The sequence below is a fragment of the Engystomops pustulosus genome, chromosome 8 (genome assembly GCF_040894005.1).
Source record: "Engystomops pustulosus chromosome 8, aEngPut4.maternal, whole genome shotgun sequence".
NCBI lineage: Eukaryota > Metazoa > Chordata > Amphibia > Anura > Leptodactylidae > Engystomops > Engystomops pustulosus.
The window spans coordinates 8,910,583-8,929,726 of record NC_092418.1 but is presented as its reverse complement, the minus strand read 5'-3'; the positions used below and the strand labels follow the sequence as shown (position 1 = coordinate 8,929,726).

The window sequence follows — 19,144 nt, the reverse complement described above, 5'->3', positions numbered from 1 at the left end:
ACATTGACCATTCAGGAGTCTACGAATGTTGGGTGACACCCGATCCCGACAAGACAGTTGTCAGGACTCCGCCCACTCTAATGGCTGCAGTGCTTTCTGGGATGGCGGCGTTCTTGCTTCTGCCTTCAGTCGAAAAAACATGACATAAAAGCCACATCCTGTTACAACATCCCATGAGGTGAAAACATCGAGGCGTCCGAGCAACAGCTGACACTAACACGCAAAGTCTTAAAGGGGTTGTCCGGGATATGGAAAACATGGCTACTATGGCTTCTAAACAGCGTCACGTGTTGTACGCGGTACTGCAGCACCCTGGGCTCTGGATATAATACCTGGCGTGAGCGATATGTGACAGTATGGCACTGTTGAGGGAAGCCGGCGGCCATGTTTTTAGTAAAACAAAATGGCTGCCTGGTGCAAAGTTCCATCCCCTGATCATGGGGGTTTGCGCCTTCTCTTTAGTCGGAGGCTTCACTTTTGGCAAATGCCACGAAGTTGCTTTACCTTACGGATTTCGGTCTAACGCCAATTACCGTAATAGGGCGCAATGTAGCAGAGCTTGTGTTGAGCCCCTATATGTCGCTGCGCAGTGGAGTGATAGGGGAGATCAGACACCCACAGTCTCAATTTTAAGGGACGCTTCACGTTTTTACTGTGAAAGTGCCGTCACTTAAAGGTGAAGAGACACATAACGCACACGACCTCCGCAGACACATCCGTGCAGTTTCCCTGGTAGCATTAGGCTGAGGTGACCCCCGCGTCCTGCAGCATGGTGGGCTCAGTCTGATGGCTGCTTCTGGCAGTGAAGGGGTTAGAGTGACCATAAGAGGAAGTATATATTGTACAAGAAGACATTCGCTAGGTGTTTACACATTTCTTGCGGTTTTATGGCCACTTCCCGCGGCGGAGTCACGTGAAGCAGAAGCAGCCGAGCAGAAAGACGTCCAAAAAGACCCTCCGGAGGGACCGCGCCATGGACTTCCTGCAGAGACATCTCCCCCGCGTCTACCAGGCCGTGCAGAATGCGCTGGTGAGGGTCATGGGGCGAGGGTTGTGGGCGTAATAGCGTAACCCACCTACATCCGGAATATCTGGGGGGCTGGCGTCGCACTGTCATGGCGCTCAGGACCCCGGGTGACGACCTGCCTTGTATTGCAGGACTATATATCCAATGTGACCGCACAGATTTTTGGAGCGCCACCCAATGCACCTCAGCCTCGAAATGCCCGAGCCAAGACCCCTCTGAGGTCCGAGGACACAGCAGGGGCAGCAATACATGAAGACACCGCCCACTCACAGGTAAGTACCACAGCCATACAAAGTTTCTTGGTCCAGATTTACAAGCAAAGGTCTGCATCCTACGGGTATCAAAACTACAACTCCCAGCATGCCCTGCAGCCTTATCCAAAATGGCCACTCCCATCGCAACATATTCTTCAAGGGATTGTCCATTTCATTTATAAAATGTGCTGCAGTGAAGACATTAGCCAATAGGGGGCAACAACACGTGAGATATTTATTAGTCATTGGAGACACCCTTAAAGGCAACCTGTCCTCTTCATGGACACCAGTATGACACCCACATAGATGAAAAGTCATTAAAGGGTCTGGAAACAAATCACTTCCAAGGTTTGTGGAGTCACATGACGCCTTTAAGCCTGTGAGCAGCACAAAATGTTTATAAAAGGTCATAACGGGATCCGATGAGCTAATTCCTTCAAATGGTGTTCCCCTTTAAATGAATGAGTCATAATGGGCCAGGAATAATATAAATTCTCTTTATTATGGGAAGTTGATCCTGCTTGTTTATTATCTTTAATATTTTAAGTGTATTTCAGTGTGTTTAGATTCTAATTGGTTGTTTAAAGGGGTTTTCTGGTGATGTAAAATTATGGTAAAAAGGAGCCTCCTAAGAGCTGTTTATATAATACAACTGGTCTGACTACTTCCTTGCTGTTCTGGTACATCCCTTTCAGACCCCGCAAAATAGTGAGTGCAGCTCTGGAGTATAATACAGGATGTAACTCAGGATCAGTACAGGATAAGTAATGTCATGTATGTACACAGTGACTGCACCAGCAGCAGAATAGTGAGTGCAGCTCTGGGGTATAATACAGGATGTAACTCAGGATCAGTACAGGATAAGTAATGTCATGTATGTACACAGTGACTGCACCAGCAGCAGAATAGTGAGTGCAGCTCTGGGGTATAATACAGGATGTAACTCAGGATCAGTACAGGATAAGTAATGTCATGTATGTACAGTGACTGCACCAGCAGCAGAATAGTGAGTGCAGCTCTGGAGTATAATACAGGATGTAACTCAGGGTCAGTACAGGATAAGTAATGTCATGTATGTACACAGTGACTGCACCAGCAGCAGAATAGTGAGTGCAGCTCTGGAGTATAATACAGGATGTAACTCAGGATCAGTACAGGATAAGTAATGTCATGTATGTACACAGTGACTGCACCAGCAGCAGAATAGTGAGTGCAGCTCTGGGGTATAATACAGGATGTAACTCAGGATCAGTACAGGATAAGTAATGGCATGTATGTACACAGTGACTGCACCAGCAGCAGAATAGTGAGTGCAGCTCTGGGGTATAATACAGGATGTAACTCAGGATCAGTACAGGATAAGTAATGTCATGTATGTACACAGTGACTGCACCAGCAGCAGAATAGTGAGTGCTGCTCTGGGGTATAATACAGGATGTAACTCAGGATCAGTACAGGATAAGTAATGTCATGTATGTACACAGTGACTGCACCAGCAGCAGAATAGTGAGTGCAGCTCTGGAGTATAATACAGGATGTAACTCAGGATCAGTACAGGATAAGTAATGTCATGTATGTACACAGTGACTGCACCCGCAGCAGAATAGTGAGTGCAGCTCTGGAGTATAATACAGGATGTAACTCAGGATCAGTACAGGATAAGTAATGTCATGTATGTACACAGTGACTGCACCAGCAGCAGAATAGTGAGTGCAGCTCTGGAGTATAATACAGGATGTAACTCAGGATCAGTACAGGATAAGTAATGTCATGTATATACACAGTGACTGTACCAGCAGCAGAATAGTGAGTGCAGCTATGCAGTATAATACAGCATGTAACTCAGGATCAGTACAGGATAAGTAATGTCATGTATGTACACAGTGACTGCACCAGCAGCAGAATAGTGAGTGCAGCTCTGGAGTATAATACAGGATGTAACTCAGGATCAGTACAGGATAAGTAATGTCATGTATGTACACAGTGACTGCACCAGCAGCAGAATAGTGAGTGCAGCTCTGGGGTATAATACAGGATGTAACTCAGGATCAGTACAGGATAAGTAATGTCATGTATGTACACAGTGACTGCACCAGCAGCAGAATAGTGAGTGCAGCTCTGGGGTATAATACAGGATGTAACTCAGGATCAGTACAGGATAAGTAATGTCATGTATGTACACAGTGACTGCACCAGCAGCAGAATAGTGAGTGCAGCTCTGGAGTATAATACAGGATGTAACTCAGGATCAGTACAGGATAAGTAATGTCATGTATGTACACAGTGACTGCACCCGCAGCAGAATAGTGAGTGCAGCTCTGGAGTATAATACAGGATGTAACTCAGGATCAGTACAGGATAAGTAATGTCATGTATGTACACAGTGACTGCACCAGCAGCAGAATAGTGAGTGCAGCTCTGGGGTATAATACAGGATGTAACTCAGGATCAGTACAGGATAAGTAATGTCATGTATGTACACAGTGACTGCACCAGCAGCAGAACAGTGAGTGCAGCTCTGGGGTATAATACAGGATGTAACTCAGGATCAGTACAGGATAAGTAATGTCATGTATGTACACAGTAACTGCACCCGCAGCAGAATAGTGAGTGCAGCTCTGGGGTATAATACAGGATGTAACTCAGGATCACTACAGGATAAGTAATGTCATGTATGTACACAGTGACTGCACCAGCAGCAGAATAGTGAGTGCAGCTCTGGGGTAAAATATAGGATGTAACTCAGGATCAGTACAGGATAAGTAATGTCATGTATGTACACAGTGACTGCACCAGCAGCAGAATAGCGAGTGCAGCTCTGGGGTATAATACCGGATGTAACTCAGGATCAGTACAGGATAAGTAATGTCATGTATGTACACAGTGACTGCACCAGCAGCAGAATAGTGAGTGCAGCTCTGGGGTATAATATAGGATGTAACTCAGGATCAGTACAGGATAAGTAATGTCATGTATGTACCCAGTGACTACACCAGCAGCAGAATAGTGAGTGCAGCTCTGGAGTATAATACAGGATGTAACTCAGGATCAGTACAGGATAAGTAATGTCATGTATGTACACAGTGACTGCACCAGCAGCAGAATAGTGAGTGCAGCTCTGGGGTATAATACAGGATGTAACTCAGGATCAGTACAGGATAAGTAATGTCATGTATGTACACAGTGACTGCACCAGCAGCAGAATAGTGAGTGCAGCTCTGGGGTATAATACAGGATGTAACTCAGGATCAGTACAGGATAAGTAATGTCATGTATGTACACAGTGACTGCACCAGCAGCAGAATAGTGAGTGCAGCTCTGGAGTATAATACAGGATGTAACTCAGGATCAGTACAGGATAAGTAATGTCATGTATGTACACAGTAACTGCACCAGCAGCAGAATAGTGAGTGCAGCTCTGGAGTATAATACAGGATGTAACTCAGGATCAGTACAGGATAAGTAATGGCATGTATGTACACAGTGACTGCACCAGCAGCAGAATAGTGAGTGCAGCTCTGGAGTATAATACAGGATGTAACTCAGGATCAGTACAGGATAAGTAATGTCATGTATGTACACAGTGACTGCACCAGCAGGATAGTGAGTGCAGCTCTGCAGTATAATACAGGATGTAACTCAGGATCAGTACAGGATAAGTAATGTCATGTATGTACACAGTGACTGCACCAGCAGCAGAATAGTGAGTGCAGCTCTGGGGTATAATACAGGATGTAACTCAGAATCAGTACAGGATAAGTAATGTCATGTATGTACACAGTGACTGTACCAGCAGCACAATAGTGAGTGCAACTCTGGTGTATAATACAGGATGTAACTCAGGATCAGTACAGGATAAGTAATGTCATGTATGTACACAGTGACTGTACCAGCAGCACAATAGTGAGTGCAACTCTGGTGTATAATACAGGATGTAACTCAGGATCAGTACAGGATAAGTAATGTCATGTATGTACACAGTGACTGCACCAGCAGCAGAATAGTGAGTGCAGCTCTGGAGTATAATACAGGATGTAACTCAGGATCAGTACAGGATAAATAATGTCATGTATGTGCACAGTGACTGCACCAGCAGCAGAATAGTGAGTGCAGCTCTGGGGTATAATACAGGATGTAACTCAGGATCAGTACAGGATAAGTAATGTCATGTATGTACACAGTGACTGCACCAGCAGCAGAATAGTGAGTGCAGCTCTGAAGTGTAAAACAGGATCATTAATCTGATGGTGAGCTTTATTTTACCCATGTCAGATAAGTGAACGTCCGGCATACCCTCCAGTCAGAGAACACAATGCAGTTGCGTTGGAAGCAGAAGTCATTTACTGCATGTTACAGATTATTACATTTATAGAACATTTATGATTTAGAATCTGTCCGGTGCGGGGAAGTAAAGTAATCGGTGGAATATCTCTGGAATCTCGATGCTGCTGCATCTGCGGAAATAAAATAGTTTTATAATGATGGAAATACAGAGCAGCAAGCAGAGACCTGAGTTCTCCTTAAAGGGATCTTCCTCTTTCAATATGCAGCAGCACCATAATAATTATATGGCTCTGCTCTCATGATATATGATTACGAGATTCTGCGCAGTATTTTTACCTTCTTCATTAAACCCTGGCTTCATCTTCTGACAGGCGGACAATCACATCACCTTAGCGCCAGATGCATTGGTGGAGGACACTGCTGTGGAGGCCACAGAGGAAAGTATGGAGATGTATGTGACCCAACAAGGTAAACCCTGAAAAGCAAAACACGTCTTAATATATTAACACCATTATAACAGTACAATGGGGGTCATTTACTAAGGGCCCGATTCGCGTTTTCCCGACGTGTTACCCGAATATTTCCGATTTGCGTCGATTTTTTCTGTATTGCCCCAAGTTTTTGGCGCACGCGATCAGATTGTGGCGCGTCCGCGCCGGCATGCACGCGACGGAAATCGGGGGGCGTGGCCGAACGAAAACCTGACGGATTCGGAGAAACCGCCGCATTTAAAAATAAAAAGTGTCGCAGGACACGCACTTACCTTCACCAAGTATAGTATCGTGAACTCCAGGGGGGCCGCGGCGGACTTCAGCGCAGCAGCGACATCTGGTGGACGTCAGAGGAACTGCCTTAGTGAATCACCGGAAGACCCGAATCCACCGCAGAGAACGCGCCGCTGGATTGCGAATGGACCGGGTAAGTAAATCTGCCCCTATAACAGTGTTATAATCAGAATGGCTGCCTATCCCTAAAATCATATGTACATGTTGATCCTCATGTGTTTTCATTCCCATTCTCAAATGTAGACAACCGAGGAAAGGAGACAGCGGTCAGACATCGTAAGGAAAATGTAGACCGAAGACCTCATCATACTGACAATGAAAGCAAAGACTCCTCCCGTCCCCACCGAAGAACAATGGAGAAACATGAAGATCAAAGCCATAGAGAGGACTCAAAGGCAAACAAACTGGAAGACGTAGATGATTTTCCTTGCAGTCTTCTAAGAGAGGTTCTTCAAGATGAAGGTCATGTAGTTATCAATGAAGAAGTGCAGAGGGTAAACCAAGAAGCTTTGGTCGACGAAAAACATACAAGGATCAAGACTCAGATTTCTTCCATCTCAAGTCCAGAAGATCGGTCAAGGGACCTAGAACCAGAGCAATGTCAAGACCTACAAGTTCCACCTACCGGCAATACAATTCTAAAGAGTGATTTAGATCTAAAAATTCTAGAAAATTTCTGCAGCACTAGTAATGTGATCGCTTCTCTAAGTCTTGAGAACATCATCATTATTCATGAAGAAGTGTCAGACAAAGCCTCGATATTTCATGAGACACCACAAGAAGATGGAGAGAAACTACCGGATGTTCTCACTGCACCAGTCATAATGGAGTACGATGATTTGGAGGTGCCAGAAATCAACAGGCAACAGAAGAAGTTGGTCACACCAGTTAGTGCAGCAGACAGGTCTCCTTGCGATCAAGGAGAAGAAGCAAGGAAGACGTGGGAACATCTCCAAGAGACAGCTGAACGTTTAGCCTTGCACAGCAATTTACTTCAAGGTGACAACCAAGAGTTTGAGTTGTTTTTATCTGGTGAGATCCCCAAAACCTTGCACGTAGATAAAATGTATTCAAGTGACCATGATAAGCAAGGAGATTATAGAGAAGGCCTAGAAGAGATGTCACGTGACCCAAAGGAGGTGATAAAACATAGCTTAGAAGATGAGGAACAATCAGACGAGGTTAGAGGTTTCTCAAGGACAGAAGAGGACAATCAGCCTGACGAGCAACCCGGTCAGACAGTGGAAAAAGCTCGGAGAAGAGTTCACTTTTCTCCTAGTACAGAAGAACGGGATCAGATCTTTTGTCTTACATCAGAAGATCTTATACAAGAGGGGGCACTGGAACCAACCTCTACGAACTGGGGTCACTCGCCAAGCTCACATCCAAGGCCACAACTAAACAATGAAGATGATGATCTTGGAACCATAGGTAGCAACCAAAATACTGAGGCATCAATAATGGATCCAACCACTAAGGAGGAACAAGTGGATCCACCTGATACTGGACACACTATATGGTATGATGAGGCTAAAATGACAACAGATGAAGAGATATGCAAATCCATAGCTGACTTGACTGAACAGAACATGACTTTAAACCTTCAACCAGAGAAGAACAATATTGCAGTTCAGGATGAGATGTCACCAAAGGTCCTTTCCACAGATATTCCTTCTATTGAAGAGATACACGATAATAATAAGGAACCAAGCAGCACAAATCTAGAAGATATCTTAAGTCATTTACAAATGGACAGCGAGGTTGAGGATCATCATGAAGAAGGGACACAGAGTTCTGAAAAGGTTGATGGTAGTTTGGAGACAAGTTTTGGAGTTGAATCGGATCGTTCAAGTCAAGATGGATCAAATTGTGAATCAATGTCTGTGGAAGACACAGAATTGCATGCACAAAAAGACCCTGGAGATGGTGGCAGCGAAGACATTGATACTAACGAAGGACATCATGGACCGTGTCAACCATTATTGGAGGAAAACGAAGAATCAACTAAAGTTTGTTTAACCTTAACGGCTGATGAATTACATGGATACACTCAAGCTGCAGAGTATATACCAGATGAAGTATATAACCAAACATCGGTCCAAGACCTAGACACGTTCCAAAATGTTCAATCACAAACTAACATTAACATCTTAGAATCACAAAAATGTCTCTCAACAGACTCAAGATATCTTTCTATGATAACCAATGCAATAGGAAGAGAAGATAAGACTAAAAATGAGTATGAAAATGTAGAAGATTTGAGGGAAGAGAATCACTTGAGTGAGAACGTAGAAGAACAACATGTATGTATGAGGGAAGAACACTTTATGCCACAAATGGAGGATTACACATGGTATAGACAAGACAGTTATCAGAGTGATGGTCTCATTACCTACAGTGATAGCACTGAGGTGCAAGGATCTCAGGAAGCTCCTATAGAAACAGATAAATCATCTTCGGAGATGTTCTCCTACAAGAACCCTGAGAGTGAAGCCATGTCCAAAGTTACACAGGCAAGAGAAATTGGCTCAGACTTAACAGAACCTGGAAACACGTGTATCTCTTCTCCAGAAGATGCTTTTGGGTCAGATGATGAACTAAACAGCACCCATAGCCATCCAGAAATGGGATTTGACCTCTTAGTAGAAATCCAATCTACAATCAATACAGGTCAGTCCGAGCAGAACATTTCTGTTACAGGGTGGCCGGAGGTCATTCCTGATGCAGATTCAAGTAAGAATATAGATATTTTATCTACTGAAGGCAAATTTACAACAGCGTCAAGTGTCCAGACTGATAATGTGGTGAACGATTTAGATCTCCAATGTAAGATGGTGCCAGATCTACCATTGGACAACATTTCAGAAGATCTTAAGGAAGAAAGCCAAACATCTATTCTCCAAGATGAAATATTAACAGATCAGTCTTTAGATGCGACAATGGGGATAAAGATGCCTCTGGACACTGGATCTCTTTCTGTTGATGTAATCTTGGACCAAAATTTGGTAGTAAACAACATCTCCGAGTCACGAGAAGTAAATGATGTCTTATGTGAAAATCATTCGATGTTGTCAGTTATCAGTCATCCAGTTGAAGTCTTGGAAATTCTGTCTAATGTGAATGTGGGTTTGTTAGATAATGAGATAGAAGATGCGGGTCATTGCAATGCAGAAGAGATTACAGTGATCTTATCAGAGAAGACTTCTGCAGATAAACCTAAAACCCTTGAAGAATGTAGTCCTGATCTCCAAGAACTCGGTTGTCTTCTAGAACCTAGGCAGATACTTAATGAAGAACATCATTCTTCTGCTGCCGTGGATGCTACTGAGCCCAAGACGGAAGTTCCTCAAGTTGATTTGGACATAAGCAATTCCTTACCAAAGAAAGAGGAGAATGAAGATGAGCAAATACCAGAAGATCCATCTTCTATTCCAACAGACGAGAGACTAAATAGTGGCCAACCTTTAGATAATGTCAGTGAATTGGAGATCTCTTTCGACACCAAATCTGTTGACCACATTGAAGTAGTCCTGGACCAAAATTTAGAAGTAAACAACAACACTGAGCCACAGGATGAAGGTGATCTGTTAGGCGAACTTCATTCCATGATGTTCATGGAGCATCCAGCAGAGGTCTTGGAAATTGTGTCAACCATCGATATAGCTCAACCAGATAAAACTATAGAAGATGACATCACTGCAGAGATCTTATCAGAGAAAATTACTGTAGAAGAACACGAAAACATAGCAGAATGTAGTCCAGAAGAAACTGGATCAATATTAGAACTCAAGCAATATTCTTCCACTGGAATTGCTCCCATAGACGTTTCTGAGGATGATCTGGAACTCTACAGTAGGTCTTTAGAGATTTTAGAAAATAAGGAAAAAAAAGATGTCATCCAAGAAGAAGAGGATCAGTCTTCTGTTTATCTAGATGAGACATTCATTGGAGATTTGGGAGATCAGCCTGTAGATAACGTAAAGGAATTGGAGGATCTAGTAGACACCAGATCTCTAGATTGCATTGAAGTAATCTTGGAGGAAAGTTTTACAGTGGACAACATTACTGAGGCACAGGACAGAGGTGATCACTTATCTGATCGTTATTCTGTGACGTCAGTGGATCATCCACCAGACGACTTGGAAATTCCGTCCACTATAAATGTAGCTCAGTCAGATAAAGGAATGGAAGATGAGGCTTATTCTGATGAAGACATCTTATCGGATGCAACTACTTTAGAAGAACGTGAAAACCTAAGAGATCCATGGCAGACAACAAAGGAAGAACATTATTCTTCCATCGAAATTGGTTTCACCGAGACAAAAATAGGACTTGATGATACTGGTTTAAACATAAAAGATACCATAGAAGAAATTTCTGAAAATAAGGAAGAAGATCAGCGAGCAGAGGAAGATATAATGTCTACTACTATAGAAGAAACATCAAGTGGACATTTAGGAGATCAACCTCTAGATGTTGGCAAGGAACTTGAGATTACACTAGATACTGAAAACACCGGAGTCATAATGGGATCTGTCCAAGACCTTTATTCTAAATCTCCGGAAGTGGTTGGTATCCTCTTATCCACCATGGACCCCTCTGCCAATGTCATTGTATCTAGTATAAATGAAGAGTGGTCAGACAATAGGATAGGGGATGGGGGTCAATCCAGCGTTGACACTTTTGAAGAGACAGTCAATGTAGAACACCAGTTACACCATGAAGATAATCACCAAGAAGAACGTAGATCCATTATACAACTTGATCAAACACCTGAAGAACACGATTATTCCTCCTTTGTAGCTCAGACTGAGGCTGCCAACGATGATTCCAAAAAAATGGAACATTTTCTATCAAAAGATATGGATTCTTTCTTTGAAACTCACCATGACCTCACCTCAGACCACATAGAGAAGATATCAGAAAGTAATATAGAAGAAGAAAGTCAATCTTATAAATCTGTGGATAATGCCTCTAGAAGACAAACTGATGATCTAAAAGTCAAGGACATCAACGTAGTGTTGGGATTTTCCTCAGAACTTTCTGAAAGTGAAGGTGAACTTTCTGTCAAGATGATGGATCATCCTTCAGAAATCATTAGTCTTATCTCATCTACTGGTATGGAAGACATATCCAAGACAAGTAAAACATGTGATATACTGGATGATTCAAGGGTTCAATCAGATATCCCATCAAATAATATTATTCCAGAAGAACAGGAAATGATCCAAGGTAACATCTCAGCCACCTCTTATCCAGAAGAAATTGGAATCAGTCTTGAGCCAAGCCAAGTACTTGAGGAAGATCAGTACAATGCTGAAACTCCAGTTTCCCTTGAGGAATCCCACATTAGTTTAGACATTGTCAATACTTCAAAAGAAAGTGTAAGTGTTCTACTGGAAGATGATCAGCACAGAGAAATAGATGGGTTATCGGAAACCCAGTCAGCAATTACTTTAGATCACTCAGTGGACGTCGCCAAAAGTTTGACTTCTGTCCTTGTAGCTGTGTCAGATGAATCTACTGGAGAAGACATCTTGCCAAAGTCTACAGGAACTGGTGAAAAAGGAGGTCCTGAAGACACCATCCAAGAATTGCAACCTGCACAATCTAACGAGCAACTAGAAAAGAAGCTTCATGAGCAAGATCCCATCTCAGAAACCATTGGTACTCATCATACAGAAGAAACCACGATACAAAGTATGGCTGTCACCAAACAAGATGGTGTGGAAGATGGAGGTGATGGACATCCTTTTCATGAAGATGCCTTGTGCATGAGTCCAGACACACAAGTTATCACAATCCACAGGGAAGAACCATCAAAATTATTAGAGTCTCCGACCCATATGGAAAAGAGTGGAGATGAGCCAGTGAGTCATCAAGGAACATTGCTGGAGCCGAGCATGGAAGAAGGAGATGACATTGACAATAGCCTGGTAAGAGTCCGTCCATTTATCTGTTTTGTCTTCAAAGTATTCACAGCATGCAGTAAAGTGACAACTTTGTACGGACATACAAATAGTATCATAGATAATGTAGTTGTCAAATAAGACACTCCGTGCTAATGTAGTTATCTTATATATTTCTCAGCTCCTTCATAACACATTGGATGTCAGCGCCCAGAAGAGCCGGGTACAGTTACGTAGAAAAACCTCCATTCGACGGAAGCAGGGACAGCGCCAAGTCACGTCTGAGAGTGAACCCATTGAGCCACCACAACCAGCTGCCAGGCCTCGGACCATGGGAGTGCCAATATTTCCAGGGCAAATGCCAATATTTACATTGGGCCCCACCATGATGACACCCGTGGAGGAACAGAAGGAAGACAAACCAGCCAACGAGGAGCTCCTGGTCAAGCCCAAGAAGGGAATCCCAAAGCATGCTGGGTAAGGAATCTTATGAAGTGTCTATTCTGGGGACCCTGTAGATTACAATCACATGTTGGACCACAGGGGCACATTGGGCAAGGGGTGTAATTAATGTCAAGAAAAGAGAAATTAGGATGAAGTGACCTCCGTGGTCTCTTTCGACTGTTTAGCACAGAGTAAAGCAAAAGTTAATTTTACACTTTTTTACTGGACGGTGACAAACAAAGAAAATGACAACTTCTGTGATGACTTAAGAAAAAACTCCCCGTGCAGCTTCCAGCAATCAGCAACATTGGGGAAACCGTACAGGGATGCAGCCATGGAATAGACTCCGCCATACATTACACAGATACCATCATAGTCTCCACCATACACTCCACCACAGATACCATCATAGTCCCCACCATACACTCCACCACAGATACCATCATAGTCTCCACCATACACTCCACCACAGATACCATCATAGTCTCCACCATACACTCCACCACAGATCCCATCATAGTCTCCACCATACACTCCACCACAGATACCATCATAGTCCCCACCATACACTCCACCACAGATACCATCATAGTCCCCACCATACACTCCACCACAGATACCATCAAAGTCTCCACCATACACTCCACCACAGATACCATCATAGTCCCCACCATACACTCCACCACAGATACCATCATAGTCCCCACCATACACTCCACCACAGATACCACCATAGTCTCCACCATACACTCCACCACAGATACCATCATAGTCTCCACCATACACTCCACCACAGATACCATCATAGTCCCCACCATACACTCCACCACAGATACCATCATAGTCTCCACCATACACTCCACCACAGATACCATCATAGTCCCCACCATACACTCCACCACAGATACCATCATAGTCTCCACCATACACTCCACCACAGATACCATCATAGTCCCCACCATACACTCCACCACAGATACCATCATAGTCCCCACCATACACTCCACCACAGATACCATCATAGTCTCCACCATACACTCCACCACAGATACCATCATAGTCCCCACCATACACTCCACCACAGATACCATCATAGTCCCCACCATACACTCCACCACAGATACCATCATAGTCTCCACCATACACTCCACCACAAATACCATCATAGTCCCCACCATACACTCCACCACAGATACCATCATAGTCCCCACCATACACTCCACCACAGATACCACCATAGTCTCCACCATACACTCCACCACAGATAACATCATAGTCTCCACCATACACTCCACCACAGATACCATCATAGTCCCCACCATACACTCCACCACAGATACCATCATAGTCTCCCCCATACACTCCACCACAGATACCATCATAGTCTCCACCATACACTTCACCACAGATACCATCATAGTCTCCACCATACACTCCACCACAGATACTATCATAGTCTCCACCATACACTCCACCACAGATACCATCATAGTCCCCACCATACACTCCACCACAGATACCATCATAGTCTCCACCATACACTCCACCATATATACCATCATAGTCCCCACCATACACTCCACCACAGATACCATCATAGTCTCCACCATACACTCCACCACATATACCATCATAGTCCCCACCATACACTCCACCACAGATACCATCATAGACCCCACCATACACTCCACCACAGATACCGCCATAGTCTCCACCATACACTCCACCACAGATACCATCATAGTCCCCACCATACACTCCACCACAGATACCATCATAGTCTCCACCATACACTCCACCACAGATACCATCATAGTCTCCACCATACACTCCACCACAGATACCATCATAGTCCCCACCATACACTCCACCACAGATACCGCCATAGTCTCCACCATACACTCCACCACAGATACCATCATAGTCCCCACCATACACTCCACCACAGATCCCATCATAGTCTCCACCATACACTCCACCACAGATACCATCATAGTCCCCACCATACACTCCACCACAGATCCCATCATAGTCTCCACCATACACTCCACCACAGATCCCATCATAGTCTCCACCATACACTCCACCACAGATACCATCATAGTCCCCACCATACACTCCACCACAGATACCACCATAGTCTCCACCATACACTCCACCACAGATACCATCATAGTCCCCACCATACACTCCACCACAGATACCATCATAGTCCCCACCATACACTCCACCACAGATACCATCATAGTCTCCAACATACACTCCACCACAGATACCACCATAGTCTCCACCATACACTCCACCACATATACCATCATAGTCCCCACCATACACTCCACCACAGATACCACCATAGTCTCCACCATACACTCCACCACAGATACCATCATAGTCCCCACCATACACTCCACCACACATGCCACCATAGTCTCCACCATACACTCCACCACCGATACCACCATAGTCTCCACCATACACTCCACCACAGATACCATCATAGTCTCCACCATACACTCCACCACAGATACCATCATAGTCCCCACCATACACTCCACCACAGATACCACCATAGTCTCCACCATACACTCCACCACAGATACCATCATAGTCCCCACCATACACTCCACCACAGATACCATCATAGTCTCCACCATACACTCCACCACAGATACCATCATAGTCTCCAACATACACTCCACCACAGATACCATCATAGTCTCCACCATACACTCCACCACAGATACCATCATAGTCCCCACCATACACTCCACCACAGATACCACCATAGTCTCCACCATACACTCCACCACAGATACCATCATAGTCCCCACCATACACTCCACCACACATGCCACCATAGTCTCCACCATACACTCCACCACAGATACCATCATAGTCTCCACCATACACTCCACCACAGATACCACCATAGTCTCCACCATACACTCCACCACAGATACCATCATAATCCCCACCATACACTCCACCACAGATACCATCATAGTCTCCACCATACACTCCACCACAGATACCATCATAGTCCCCACCATACACTCCACCACATATACCATCATAGTCTCCACCATACACTCCACCACAGATACCATCATAGTCCCCACCATACACTCCACCACAGATACCATCATAGTCCCCACCATACACTCCACCACAGATACCATCATAGTCTCCACCATACACTCCACCACAGATACCATCATAGTCCCCACCATACACTCCACCACAGATACCATCATAGTCTCCACCATACACTCCACCACAGATACCATCATAGTCTCCACCATATACTCCACCACAGATACTATCATAGTCTCCACCATACACTCCACCACAGATACCATCATAGTCCCCACCATACACTCCACCACAGATACCACCATAGTCTCCACCATACACTCCACCACAGATACCACCATAGTCTCCACCATACACTCCACCACAGATCCCATCATAGTCTCCACCATACACTCCACCACATATACCATCATAGTCCCCACCATACACTCCACCACAGATACCATCATAGTCTCCACCATACACTCCACCACAGATACCATCATAGTCCCCACCATACACTCCACCACAGATACCATCATAGTCCCCACCATACACTCCACCACATATACCATCATAGTCCCCACCATACACTCCACCACAGATACCATCATAGTCCCCACCATACACTCCACCACATATACCATCATAGTCCCCACCATACACTCCACCACAGATACCATCATAGTCTCCACCATACACTCCACCACAGATCCCATCATAGTCTCCACCATACACTCCACCACAGATACCATCATAGTCCCCACCATACACTCCACCACAGATATCATCATAGTCTCCACCATACACTCCACCACAGAACCCATCATAGTCTCCACCATACACTCCACCACAGATACCATCATAGTCTCCACCATACACTCCACCACAGATACCATCATAGTCTCCACCATATACTCCACCACAGATACTATCATAGTCCCCACCATACACTCCACCACAGATATCATCATAGTCTCCACCATACACTCCACCACAGATCCCATCATAGTCTCCACCATACACTCCACCACAGATACCATCATAGTCCCCACCATACACTCCACCACAGATACCATCATAGTCCCCACCATACACTCCACCACAGATACCATCATAGGCTCCACCATACACTCCACCACAGATACCATCATAGTCCCCACCATACACTCCACCACATATACCATCATAGTCCCCACCATACACTCCACCACAGATACCACCGTAGTCTCCACCATACACTCCACCACAGATACCATCATAGTCCCCACCATACACTCCACCACACATGCCACCATAGTCTCCACCATACACTCCACCACCGATACCACCATAGTCTCCACCATACACTCCACCACAGATACCATCATAGTCTCCACCATACACTCCACCACAGATACCATCATAGTCCCCACCATACACTCCACCACAGATACCATCATAGTCTCCACCATATACTCCACCACAGATACTATCATAGTCCCCACCATACACTCCACCACAGATCCCATCATAGTCTCCACCATACACTCCACCACAGATACCATCATAGTCCCCACCATACACTCCACCACAGATACCATCATAGTCTCCACCATACACTCCACCACAGATACCATCATAGTCCCCACCATACACTCCACCACATATACCATCATAGTCCCCACCATACACTCCACCACAGATACCATCATAGCCCTCACCATACACTCCACCACAGATACCATCATAGTCTCCACCATACACTCCACCACAGATACCATCATAGTCTCCACCATACACTCCACCACAGATACCACCATAGTCTCCACCATACACTCCACCACAGATACCATCATAGCCCCCACCATACACTCCACTACAGATACCATCATAGCCTCACCATACACTCCACCACAAATACCATCATAGTCCCCACCATACACTCCCCCACAGATACCATCATGGTCTCCACCATACACTCCACCACAGATACCACCATAGTCTCCACCATACACTCCACCACAGATACCATCATAGTCCCCACCATACACTCCACCACAGATACCATCATGGTCTCCACCATACACTCCACCACAGATACCACCATAGTCTCCACCATACACTCCACCATATATACCATCATAGTCCCCACCATACACTCCACCACAGATACCATCATAGCCCCCACCATACACTCCACTACAGATACCATCATAGCCTCACCATACACTCCACCACAGATACCATCATAGCCCTCACCATACACTCCACCACAGATACCATCATAGTCTCCACCATACACTCCACCACAGATACCATCATAGTCTCCACCATACACTCCACCACAGATACCACCATAGTCTCCACCATACACTCCACCACAGATACCATCATAGCCCCCACCATACACTCCACTACAGATACCATCATAGCCTCACCATACACTCCACCACAAATACCATCATAGTCCCCACCATACACTCCCCCACAGATACCATCATGGTCTCCACCATACACTCCACCACAGATACCACCATAGTCTCCACCATACACTCCACCACAGATACCATCATAGTCCCCACCATACACTCCACCACAGATACCATCATGGTCTCCACCATACACTCCACCACAGATACCACCATAGTCTCCACCATACACTCCACCATATATACCATCATAGTCCCCACCATACACTCCACCACAGATACCATCATAGCCCCCACCATACACTCCACTACAGATACCATCATAGCCTCACCATACACTCCACCACAGATACCATCATAGTCTCCACCATACACTCCACCACAGATACCTTCATAGCCTCACCATACACTCCACCACAGATACCATCATAGTCTCCACCATACACTCCACCACAGATACCTTCATAGCCTCACCATACACTCCACCACTGACTTCACCATAAACACAACCATCGAATGTACTTTTTATTCTTATCACTGACTCTCTGTATGGACAGGTTTGGGATTCCACCTCCCCAGATGATGCAGGAGTTGCAGGCACGTCTGAAGAAGAAGAAACCAAAAGAGTGACCAGATTGGGGGGAGAGGTCGTTGTGGAGGCACTGAATGTATTGTAAATACTGATACGTAATAAAGATTGTCCATAAAATGTATGATGAGAGCAGATTGTGGGACTCTGGGGGATGGTGGACCCCATATAGTCACCAGCCACTCATAATTCCTCAAAAATAGCCTGTGACTTATAATAATGAGCTGAAGGAAAGAAGCTATAGAGCCAACAGTTCCAACCATATATACCTTTTATAGTACCAACTACATAGTGCCAGCCTCAGAGTCCAGCGTTACTACAAATTCCAGTGCCCTTATAATAGTAACAACTACAAGACCCCCTATAGTA

General features: G+C 44.8%; 1 protein-coding gene across 2 annotated transcripts; it reads left to right on the top strand.

The window, feature by feature from the left end:
• The first annotated feature begins 500 nt into the window (after positions 1–500).
• On the top strand, positions 501–18,899 carry LOC140074580 (uncharacterized). Of its 2 annotated transcripts, XM_072119585.1 has the most exons (7): positions 501–1,030; positions 1,159–1,299; positions 5,937–6,033; positions 6,594–12,286; positions 12,441–12,582; positions 12,622–12,736; positions 18,744–18,899. In XM_072119585.1, exons 1-7 carry the CDS (start codon positions 974–976, stop codon positions 18,814–18,816), a joined length of 6,318 nt encoding a protein of 2,105 aa, XP_071975686.1. In that variant the 5' UTR covers positions 501–973; the 3' UTR covers positions 18,817–18,899. The 2 variants fall into 2 exon arrangements, with proteins under 2 accessions (XP_071975686.1, XP_071975685.1); XM_072119584.1 differs by having other exon boundaries at positions 12,441–12,736.
• The last annotated feature ends 245 nt before the right edge of the window (positions 18,900–19,144 follow it).